General features: G+C 37.5%; 1 protein-coding gene across 10 annotated transcripts in view; it reads right to left on the reverse strand.

Moving 5' to 3' along the window:
* DLGAP2 (DLG associated protein 2) overlaps positions 1-12499 on the reverse strand; it is a 342864-nt gene that overhangs the window by 156468 nt on the left and 173897 nt on the right. For 8 of the 10 annotated variants that reach the window (XM_008637654.2, XM_017739294.1, XM_017739302.1 and 5 more), the window contains one exon: positions 2525-2557. The exons of the other annotated variants lie outside the window; for them this stretch is intronic. In XM_008637654.2, the coding sequence (XP_008635876.2) occupies positions 2525-2557 (33 nt within the window). The remainder of the gene's footprint in view (positions 1-2524; positions 2558-12499) is intronic. 10 annotated transcript variants of the gene reach the window in all.

The following is a 12499-nucleotide window of genomic DNA, read 5'->3' on the forward strand; positions in this document are numbered from 1 at the left end:
TCTGCCCTGCTGAGGGTCTGGCAGTAGCATCCACTCAGCATTTTACTGACTCTGCTACTACTTAAGGAAAGGAGTAATTTCATGCTCTGCTCCTGCCGAGCACTGGCCAAGGGTCAAGTGAAAAACTATTGGATCACCATACCCTTAGAGGCCTTGTTAATGATTCTCGCTGGATTAGCTCAAAGGGTGTGCTTTTTCCCAAGGTGAGCTAAATAGAAATCTCAAATGTGTTTGGTTTGTGTTTGCTCAGTGTGAGATACAAATCACCTGTTAACACACTAAGATCATTTGGACATATCTCATCTAATTAACTAATTGTTATTGAAGAGGCATAAGTAGCACCTTGATCTCTTCTGTCTGCTTTAAGTTAATATACTTCAGCCTAACTAGAGTAATCGTGTTAACACACAGGTGTCAGGATTTACTGTTCTGTGTTTTCCAGCATAACTAGATACATAAGCATCCCTTTTGGTTTTTATTTTAGCTACATCTGTAACTATACAATCTGCACTATTTTAGCAGAATACTATAGTGACTTGATTATTAAATGTAAGTAAAGATGAAGGCAAGACAGAACATTCTGCTACTTTTACCCTTTTATGTGAAAGGAGTATGTCTTACCTGTCAAATAAAGCATAAAATGAGAAATGGTTCTCCTAGTGACTTCTTTGAGCTGCACAGTAGCATGTTCATATTGTGAGTCTCAAAACAAATAACTATTTAAGTGAAATCCACACCAGGCTTTTATGCTTATTGGCTACCTATACTGTTCCTACATCCCTTTGACAGTTTGTTAGATTCAAAGACATTTCTGTCTGTGCTAAATAATGGCCATTTGATGGATTTGTGCACAGCTATACCTGGAATGTAATGCAATGCAGCTGTGTAAATAACCTGTCCTGCAATTCAGGATATTTTCCATGCAGAATAGGGATGATTTCTCTTTGCCATAATTCTGAAGCATACATATCAATATAAGGCTCTGTTGTCAGTATTGGTCATTATGATTATGTTGTCATATTACAAAGTAAGAATGGGACACACCATGACAGCACCATCTAGTAACATAAAATATTCATGCAAAAACAAAAGCAGACTCAACCTTTAAAAAGTAGAGAGAAAAAAAACCAGATACACTGATCCTGCTTATCTCAATTCTATTTTGGTGACACATGCATATCTTTGACAGCAGTTATGAAGATCAAATTTAATTAAGCAGTATGTTATTCCCTTGGTATCCTTTCTCAAGCCAAACCAAAATACTCAGAATAAGAGTTTCCTCATCTGGGATGAAAATGACAAAATCTGCACTTACAGTCTTCTGACTTCTTAAACAGACATCACTTGTTGTGCTGCTTTATTTGAGTACAAACAACTCTGACAGAATCTGTACCCAGATCTGCTCCACACTGGACACAAATCTCATTATAATGAACTTCTAAACTTTTTTGTTCTATTGTTCTTTTTTGGTCTATGTCTTACAGCATACCTAATCCCATAATTTTTTAAGAATGATCTTTAAGGAAAAACTGAAGGAGGATTATACTATGCAGTAGACACATTAGAAGCCAATGACATAATAAACAGTAATATCATTCTACTGATAAATATCATTACAAATTTTGACTAAATCTCTTTGGGATACAAATATTATGCCTTAGTTTTCACTGCCTGTTCAACTGAAGGATCATTCAAGAAAATTTTGAGTACAGCAAGAGTCCATATATTTGCAGCAGAAACTTGGTTTATTTCAAAAAGTGCTCATTTATATTCCTTCTGTGCCAAAATCTTTGCCCAAGTAACACAGAAGTTCACATGATTACTTAGCATCAAATTCTCTGCTCTTGTATTTCTGCTAAAAATTTCCCAACTCAAAATGTTTGAATTGTAAAGTAATTATATTAGTAAAATTCTAAAAATGTTAGTTGAATGTACTATTTTTAAAATTAAGTTCCACACAGCATAAAAAATGTGCGTGTACAGTAGAATCCAGAGAATTAACATAATTATGTTATCATTCTTTCTCGATTCTCTACTGAAAATGATGTTCTTACTATGCAAAACCACTTTCCTATACACTTCTAGTAATGAAAATGGAAACTAAGTCTTGTATTTCTTGAGTCTTTGCTTTCCTTAAATACTGGCCAGTGGGTTTTTTTTACCTGCTTTACAGAATCACATGCAAGTTTGAATAACTTTAAATTTTTTCCATTAGGATTTATTGTTTTGAAAGAATGCTTCTCTCCCCTTGGTTTGTTTACATAAATTATATAATAGTTAACATTGAAAGCAAATTTTCAATTCTATTCTTTAAACTAGTGCATGTAGTAGCTACCTTTTCTTCATTTATCTGAAATCTAAAAAAACCACAACTAATAGTACAATTTTGACATGTAACAAAATGCTGTCAGAAGCACACCAAATAAATTTTACAATACCCCTTTCCCCCCACCCTCCAAGAAAACTCAATAAACTCAGTATAAAACAAACAAATAACATAATCTAATCTAACTTTCCACTTTACCTGGAAATGCATGCCCTGTTAGAGAATCCAAATCTGAAATTAAAACAGTGAAAAAATAATCTTTAACACTAATTTAATATTAAAAAGCACAAAAAATCAAAATCAAACCCGGCATCAAATCTCACATTATCACCAATATAAAATTTTAATCATATATATATAAAAGCAAAACCAGAACATTTAGTATTACATTATAAAGGTTTTCCTCTCCACAGTTTTGTAAAGATGTAAAATATTATCTAAAAATGAAAGCTTTGAACACTATGAGAAGCTAATTTATTTTACTGTTTAAGACAAACATACCACAATTAAATAGGAATTTTACAATATTTTGTAAATGAACCTCTGATTTCAGAAACCCATATTTTGAATATAAATTTTTGTTCTGCCTTTATACATAAGAACAATAATTAGAAAAGTGCAGAATGCTTTTTAGATTGTACCCTTTTAAAAAGATTTTTTTTTCTTGATCATAACAAATAACAGACTTAATTTTTTCTATTCTAGTGTTCATAATTTCTTCCCCCCCCCTCCCTCCCCCAATCTATCTGTTTTAAAAAAAAGATAAAAGAGCTGGAATTATTTCTGCTGACACCATAAAGCATAAATGAGGGCTTCACTGGTGTCTCCCATCTGAAGAGACAGCAGGAAGCCACATCAGTGATGCTGGAGGCATCAGAATAGCCCCTTCTAAATGTGCACTGGGACCAGAATTCCACCTTTGAAGTGCTTTGCACCTTTGGAAATTCCATGCTCTTAAGAAAGACTTATTTCATAACTTTGAGTAGTTACACTATAGCCAAAAGAGTAGTGGAGGCTGGTAAAGCACAGTCAATACCAGCTGGGATGCTATTGCATTGCCCCGGTAAAAGGCTCATTCTCAGACACATATGGCCAAAAGAAACCCCTTCCTAGACAGTGTTCTGTCACACAAGACAGTGACTGACGTGAGCCCATTTGGAGAACAAGCCCTGCTGCTAGGAGCAGTCCACCATGTCCTGGTTAGCTGACCAAGAAAGCATGAGACCTTCAGACTGTCCTTCCTGCCTTCGTAGGACAAGTGGGATCACAGAGGGGTGCAGCAGCTACACTGTCGTCTAAAAGCACAACGGACAGATTGTGGCTGACCAATCTACCTTAATAGGTGTTTATACATGAGCTTTCTTGTCATTTTTAGGAATTGAATGTATTTACTACCAGTGCCTGGAAAAAAACTTTTAGTATTGCTTATGAACTACATCTTAAAAAAAAAAAGTTTTTTCTTACTGCAACAGTCAGCAGGCACAAGATTCTAAGTTAATGGTTTAGGCTACAGAAATTCTGAACTTCTTGTAATACAGTCAATACAATTAATTCTAAAAGTTTTTGGGAAAATATTTACCAATTAACTCCTGGAAGTGCAGTAGGAATTCTATAGACAGGAGGAAAAGTGTGCTTGGCTCTACTAACTTATAACAGTTCAAATGAGACATTTCCTGAGGACTGAGAACATGCTTAGTTTTGTAAGTGAACACAGGAGAAAACCAACCCAAAATTTGACAAATGCACTAGAGATAATTGCTTTCTGAAATCCAAATTGCTGAACACAATGAATTAACTAACAATTCCAGTATGTGGGGTGCCAAGGTTTATCATAAAATTCAGAGGAAAAAAAAGCAACCTCAGGATTTTTTCTTTCAGAGCTTGAGAGACAGAAGAATGTTGTTGCTCCCTAGGGGCCCATAAAAACCACACCAAAACCAGCTTATCCATAAGTGAAGCAGCTAGTTAAGCAGTGATTGCTCCCTGAAAGCACAGAGACTGCATGCAGCTACCTTGCAAGTCAGAATCAACTCAAAAATATATCTAATATTTGAATTGCCCAAACTGCTGTCACTGTGCGCATCCCGTGGCACATCCTGACGTGGTTTAAGGTGTTTGAAAACATCTGTTCTATGTCATTTTATTAATGAAAATATCATGATGCAAAACCTGAAGATCCAAGAAAAAGAACAGAAGAGGAAAGAAATCTCTTCCTATAACAGTGAAATAATATCTACTCAGACACTGGGATTTTAAAAAAGAAAAACAAATGAATAAACAAAAACCAACCAACCAACCAAAAAACCCAAACTTAAACAAAAAACCCAAACCAAAACAAAAAACCACCAACCAAACCAGTAAAGTAGGACTTGTATCTGAAAAGTTTATGTATATATTGTAACTTGCAGCAGAAATCACTATTGAAATTTCTATTCTGAAAGAAATGCAGATAAGTTAATGCAAATTAATTAGGCTCTTGTCCCAGCATAAAACACTACTGTGTAATACTTTGTGTTAAGCTGATTATATAAATTGTAGATTTGTTTATTTTCTTGCAAGTCAACCTACACTAACTGAAAACAAGGTAGTTTGTCACCCAAGCATGTGCCCTGTGTGAACTGTTGAATAAAATCAGACCTACTTTGCTAGCTGAAACCAGAAGAGTTTATGGTTTATTGAACCCACAAATCATGATCCACATGCCCCAATTCCATCATTACATTTCACAAAGAATGATATGAGCTGACACTGCATAGGCAGGCAAGCTAAAGTTTCCCATATAAAGATAAATACAGTGTGCAACATTTCCCTGCTAGAGTTCAATACATGAAATTACTGCAGTTATAATGGAATGAAACCTTTGCTGTGACTGAAACAACTAGAGTATTTAGTCTCTGCCATAAGATTTCTTCTACTCTTCTATGGACTCCAAGGGCAGTAGAAAAATCATCATTTCCTGCTATTGTTGAGAGCATTTCTCCGTTTTCTTGACTTATTTTCAATTAAGTAACCCTGAACAGGCGGAATCCAATTCTCCTCCCTTCCATCTATTTAGTGAATTGCCCAGATTTGTTGCTATTCACTTTTATTTTCATACATAAGACTTTCTAAGCAGCAGAAATCTGAAAGTGGAATACATAAAAGTGACATACACTTTCATCCCCTTTCTAAGGCAACATAGCTACCGTGTCCACAGCAGCAGTTAGAAAGGAATTACATTCATGAAATCCAGACCTGATTCATACTATAAGTCATTGATTCAGGTAACAAAACTGGTGATCTGACAATAAAGCTGACTGTGAGTTATAATGCAAAGCATGATTTTTTAAAAAGGGAATGAGTGTGCACTTTTTAGCGGGCAGTATCTCTGGTATGCCACAGTCATCTTATTAGCTCAATGCAAAACAGACGTTGGAGATGGTACAAGATTTTCATGCCAATAAACTAATTATTTCTTCCTAGAGTTGATTAGCAAAGATGTAGTCCTGTCTGTATCTTGCCTCCAAGGCCCCATTCTTCCTATTGTACAAACAGTTTTCACTGCACAATGCAGTGCTCAGCCTTTGACTTCTCGTCTCATGGTGCTCCTCGTGCTGTGCTTACAGTAAAATATCAAAGCACTGTACAGCTGCCACTGACTGTGCTGGCAGAATGCCAATGCAAAATGAGTGGAAGGAATGACTTTTATAGTGCACAGGAAAACACATTTAAGTCATTTAACATTAAAAGTTCTCCATGGAATTGGCAGCAAGATGATGTAATACCAAATCATCTCTGGGAGCTGGTACCTGCTTAGAAAGGTTAGAAGCTAAAGGAATGCTAAATCATGCTCTCTTGAAAATACAAGATTTTATCCTGCTTTTAAGTGTTTTAACAGTGATTGTTGGTAAGAAATGAGTGTCTCTGCTTTGCTAAATTTTCAGTTAGACTCAATCTTATTTTACTATAAGCCCCTAACTGGGCAGCAGAACTCAGAAACCCTTGCAGATGTGCACAACACCTGGACCACAAATTCTACAAAGTTCAAGTCTTCTTTAAACAAGGTGAGTGGAGTGAAGTCCAGCTGCCCATAATATTTGGAATACAAAGGACTGGTTGCAAAGAAGAGAATGAAGAGACACAGAGCTGCAGTGACTGAAGATGAAAGATGACTTGCATTAACTAGAAGTTGCAACTGTAGCTTTGATAATCAGTCAATCAGACAATCAGACAAACAGTGAAAACTATTGGCATGTAACTCAGGATTGGATTAGGATTGTGAGTTTGGCTGCACCAAGATTTGAGAGTTAATTTGGTATTACCCAAACCTAAAGCCAGAGGCTAAAGGAGAAGTAGGTGAACAATATTTTGCATTAGCCTCTAGAGGGGGAGAATTTCCTTCAGCTTTGGAGATTATGTGAATTATTCACTGAAAAAACTGTTTTTTCAGTAGAAGCAACTGTTGCACAGTCCTGTTGCCTCAACTTGGGTCTGCTCTATTCATTATCTGTCACTAAACTCCTAACCTACTGCAATAAATCTGTTTTCAGAGTCTCTCTTATTTTCATTAATAGATTATTGGCATTCATTGGCCACAAGTCCTTTAAACAGCACAGTTATAATTTTAATGGAAACATAAACCTTTTTCTGTGAGAATTTCCCTGACAAGAAAAAAAAAAAAGAGTTAGCATAAAGATTGCATGCAAGAATTCATAAGAGTGCAGTCACCATCTTACAAACCCACTGCTCAATATGACATTCCAAAGCCTATTTATTGCTCTGATTCAACTTCAAAGTATTACTTTTTTGATAAAAAAATTACATCATATTGAGACAGGTAGATTACATTTACACTGCTGACCAAGGATTCATTTAACCAGCATTCCTTCCTGTGATACCAGTAAGAGTCAGATTCAAACTTACTATTCTTCACTAGAGGAGTTTTCTTGCGAGCTATGTCTCTGAGGTTCCATTAGCTCCAATGAAGAAGTAGTTGAAATTGAATCAATTAATTACATTGAAAAGTAGAAATTAAACTTGTACAGATGAATAGTTAGAACAGCTCTTTCCATTGACAAGATCTCTAACAACCACAGTGTGAGCTTAGACAGCTACATATCTACATAACCTACAGTGTAGGTAATTGGAGATGAATCTCATCACAAGAGTCTTTCAGGAAAATAATCTACATATATGGTTGTGGAGCTGAGACAGTCACAAGAATAAAATGGGAATGATTAGGCATGGAATAATAGCTGTTTACCTACTAGTAAATTTGACAGCCTCAGATCTCTAAAACGGCTCATTAAAATAAATCCTGGACTAAAATAAACTTAGTCCTGTCAGCTTCTAGTGCAAAAATTCACTGATTGTTTTTTCCCCTCTCTTAAAATCATATGATAATTATATAGGATGATACTTGCTGCTTTACATTTTGCCTTCTGATTTATGTTATTCCAACAAGAACAATTGGCTACAAACTGAAACACAGAAGGATCCCTCTGAGCACCAGGAAACACATTTTTTTTCAGTCATGGGAGTGACTGAGTACTGACACAGGTTGCCCAGGGAGATTATGGGCCACATATGGCTGCAGCGTCGACAGAGTAGGAAAAAGAAGTGAATTATTCCTGATTAGACAACTGAATTGAGGGAGACAGATTGCCAAAAAAAAAAAAAAATATTGATTAGGGGAGCTTTATTAATAAGTCTGGTTTCTGTAATAGAACATCTGTTATTATTAATAACTGGTAACCATTCACACTGGCCATTGAAGTCTGTTCACACAGCTCACTCTTGTACTTGCACACTCACAGTATTCCACAGTGCACGACTGTGAGGCCAACACCAGCTGTCTGCACAGAAGCACAGGATCATACAGCACACAGGGACTCCCAGGTGGTTACCCAGGAAGTCTCTCAAAGAGTCCTTCACTTCATTATATGTATCCTGCAGCCTGGCCACATGTAGTAGCAGCACCTACCCTGGCCAAATAAACTGGATCATTATTTGCTTCTTTTCTCCCAAAACGTATTTTCCTAATTTCTTTACTCTGTCTCACTTTAAGAAACTGAACAAAAACAACTACTAACAAAAAAATAAAAACTCCAGAACAGTTTCCTCATATTTTGAAAGCCATCATTAATCCATTTTCTTCTGCTGCTGATCTCAAGCACTTAGCCTGCTTTATGCTTCCTAGTATAATCATGGCCTCAGGACTGGTTTATCCAAACTCAATGCAGGGGTTTTAAAGAGTGTGTTAAAATATGTTGTAGAACCTACAGCTGCATACAGACATCTCAAGATCAGAACACTAATGCTTTCCAAAGTAGCCCTCATCAGGAAACTAAAAGTACATTACAGATGAAATCCCAGCCCTGGCTTCCTGCAGTGATGGATGCTGTACTGACAGCAGCAGCAGCACCCACCCTGCTTGAGTACAGAGACTTTATTGAGGCAGCATTCCCCAGCTCTTTGAGAGCCGTCAGGGAAGACACCTATCATCTGATGTAGGTGTACTGTCATTTGGACCCTGTGGAGTTCAGCACAGTTTTACTGCCTCGTATTGAGCCAGGATTTCCCAGTGGACTACCACAGGCCTGCCATCCTCACCACATCTAATAACCCAAAGACTTTCAGGAAGGCATAGTGTATCATCTACAGGCACACTGTTATGTACATACATTCATTTATGCAAAACAAGCATACAAATGAAAAAGTTTTTCAGAAAAATCAGCAGAAACATTATTCATGCTTTCCCAGTGACTTCCACTTGAGAAACTGGCTTAACCATGGAAGAGGTGAAAGCACCTCTTTTACCTAATGCACTTTAATGTCTTAGCATATCCACAAACCTTTTTAAGCTCAAAATCACTTTTAAAATTACGTATGCCGGCTCACTGAATAATCAACACCTTAAAAACATAGAACCATCTAGGCTGAAAAAGACCTTCATCATCAACTTCAACCATTAATCCAGCACTGCTAAGTCCACCACTAAAGCACATCTCTAAGTGCCACATCTACACGTCTTTTAAACACCTCCAGGGATGGTGATTCCACCACTTTCCTGGGAAGCATTTTCAAATGCCTGACATCTCTTTTGGTGAAAAAAGTTTTCCTAATATCCAGTATAAACCTCCCCTGACACAACCTGTTTGCTCATGCCCTATCACTTGTTACTTGGGAGATGAGACCAGACCAACTTCCCCTCACTACCAGCTCCTTTCAGGCAGTTGTAGAGAGCAACAAGATTCTGCCTGAGCCTCTGTTTCCCCAGGCTAAAAAGCCCCATCTCCCTCAAATGATTCTCACAGGACTTGTGCTCCAGACCCTTCACCAGCTCCACTGCCCTTCTCTGGACATTCTACAGCACCTCAATGTCTTGCTTGCAGTGAGGGCCCAGAACTGGACACAGCACTTGAGGTGTGGCCTCAATGAGTACAGGGGGACAATCACGGCCCTGGTCCTGCTGGCCACACTCTTGTTGATACAGGCCAGTGTGTCATTGGCCTTCTTGGCCACCTGGGCACATACTGGCTCATGTTCAGACGCTGTCAACCACCATCCCCCAGTCCTTTTCCTGAGTTCCCGGAAAGGTTCTCTGTTCATCCAGGCCAGTCTTCTTCCCCATCAGTCTATCTTACAACACATGGGGACAGCCTGACTCCTAAAACTTTCGAGGTAGTTGTATTTCTAATACTTTTTTTTAAAGGACACTTGTAAATTTATTCCAGTCCAGCCAGAACTGTAGCCTGCCCATATCCAGGATCTGTGGAGCTGTGGTCAGTACAGAACTGTTCTTGAGCTAATACCTAAAGCATAAATTTTGGGCCAGAGCTTATTTCTGTTCTCAAACAGCAAGTGTAACTCTTTCCGGTTTGTCTGAATAATACCACAGAGAAAAAACAGTTTCCAAATTCAGGAGATGGCTAACACAGGCAGCCATAGGCTATTTATACTTACTCAAAATCTAAAAATTATTGTTTGTACATAGAGTTTCCATATCTGACAGCAAATAGATGGTAGAAATTTGAGAGTCTACTTGAATCTCATCTATACATTCAATGACATTATCTTTCCATATGGAATGTTAAAACTTCAATTTATCCTACATTATCACGGAGCATATGCATTCCATGACTCAAGAAGTAATGACATAATACACATCATGATAGGGTGATATCATGACTCCTGGAAATATCAAGCTATTGAATTTTCAAGACCAGAAAATTGTAAAAGTTAAAAATATGCTAAATGAAATTCAAACTGTATATGTTACGTTGAGATATTTGTGAAACAGTCCAATGAAACTCTGAAGCTAGGCTCTGGGCAAATGAGGAGTCTCAAACAGAGGTTCCATAATATTACACCAAAAAAAAAAAAAGAAAGAAAAAAAAAAAGAGAAAAAAAAATGTTTCCTGAAAAGTGAGCTTCAAGATAATATACTTGCTCAGTTTTACTGCCATTCCTTTCTAAATCTGCTTTCTTCATGAGAGGCAAGAAATCCTGTGAAATTCAACTGTTTTACTTTATGCCACTAATCATGTCAAATACTATGACATGTCTTTCAGAAGCTGCTTATTCATTTCAAATTCTTTCAGTTTATCTCATTCTTTCTCTTCTGGAAATGCCTCTTCTTTCCCACTTTCCCTGACTTTCAGTGACTTTGTTTTTTCCTTGAAAATTATGAAACTATAAGCTCTTGAATCAGAAGAATTTTCTAAACAAAGTATTATTTTCTCTCATTTTCAGCTCAGCATCAGCTTCTCTTCCTCTAACTCATGTGACATTGCTTTCACATTTGTATTCAGCTTGATCTGCTCTCTCATATATCATTCATTATGTTCTGCTAACCAAGAGACAGTATTTTTTCATATTCGCTCTCCTGTCCTTTCTTTCCTTTTATCAGATAAACCCAAGCCATTTTTCAAGCCTTTGATGCCCTGCCTGCTTTCAGAATGACTAAACTATGTTTATACATTAGCATGTAAGGTACCAAGTCGAGCTTTATATGACAAAGCTGACTCAGTGATGTACTAAGTATTAGGACAATTCCAGTTATACTAAACCAGCTGAGTCTTCTAAGGACTGTAGCCATGCAAAAGCTAAGGGAGAGGGGAAAAAAAAACCAACCAAAAAAAGCAGCATCTTCTTAAGTAGCTGGGGCTTGATCCAAACCAGCAACTGCATACCATGCAGCCACTTGCTCACAGCCCCTCACCTTGGTGGGACAGGATGGAGATTCAGAAGAAGGTGAAACCCTGACTGAAATAAAGGATGGGAGAGGAGTAAAATCCAAGAAAGATGAGTGATGTACAATGCAACTACATCTGCTGACCAGTGCAGTGATTGGTCCTGCTTATACAGTTCCCCCCAGTTTATACACTGAGCATGACATTCTATGGTCTGGAATATCCCTTTCACCCTTTGGCCAGTTTGGGTCACCCATCCTGGCCATGTTCCCTCCCAGCTTTTTGTGCACTTGCTCACTGACAGAATATGGGAAACTGGAAACTCCTTGATTTAGGGTAAACACTATTAGCAACAACTAAAAATCAGTGTGTTATCAATATAATTCTCAAAGTAAATGCAAAACACAGCACTGCACTGTTGCCTTTCCCTGTACCAGCTAATAAGAAGAAAATTAACTCTATCCCAGTTGAAACCAGGACAGTATCCACCTTTATTCCCTATCATTTATACCATGACCTGGTTCTACACTTTCCAGTACATCCAGTTAACCATCATCACTCTTCCAGTCCCTTCATAGATATATTTATACACACACACCCACACACACACCATTCACTTAATTTATGGACCATTCCTAAAAAGGCCATTGAATTCATTTAGTCCATGCCTTTGGACTTCATCTGTTGTTAAAGCATTTCATCAGGGTAGGAAAAACAGAGTATAGTGTTGGATTGTTGCATACTGGATCCAGCCAGTTGTCCCTCTTCTCCACCTGATTGGAGGCAGGGCTCCTCTACTACTGGTAGTAGGATTATCCAATTTTTCTAAAAATGTGCTAGAATTAATTTCCATTGGATCAGGAATATAAAGCTCTAGTAGCTACCAGTGCTGTGTATGTACCCTAATGCCATCAAACTATAGGCAGAACCCATTTATATTTCTGGAGTGACAGGAGCTAACTGTATTGGAAGCTGAAATAAGCCCACCTGGGAACAAGTG

Source organism: Corvus brachyrhynchos, unplaced genomic scaffold (assembly GCF_000691975.1).
Source record: "Corvus brachyrhynchos isolate BGI_N302 unplaced genomic scaffold, ASM69197v1 scaffold136, whole genome shotgun sequence".
Classification (NCBI taxonomy): domain Eukaryota; kingdom Metazoa; phylum Chordata; class Aves; order Passeriformes; family Corvidae; genus Corvus; species Corvus brachyrhynchos.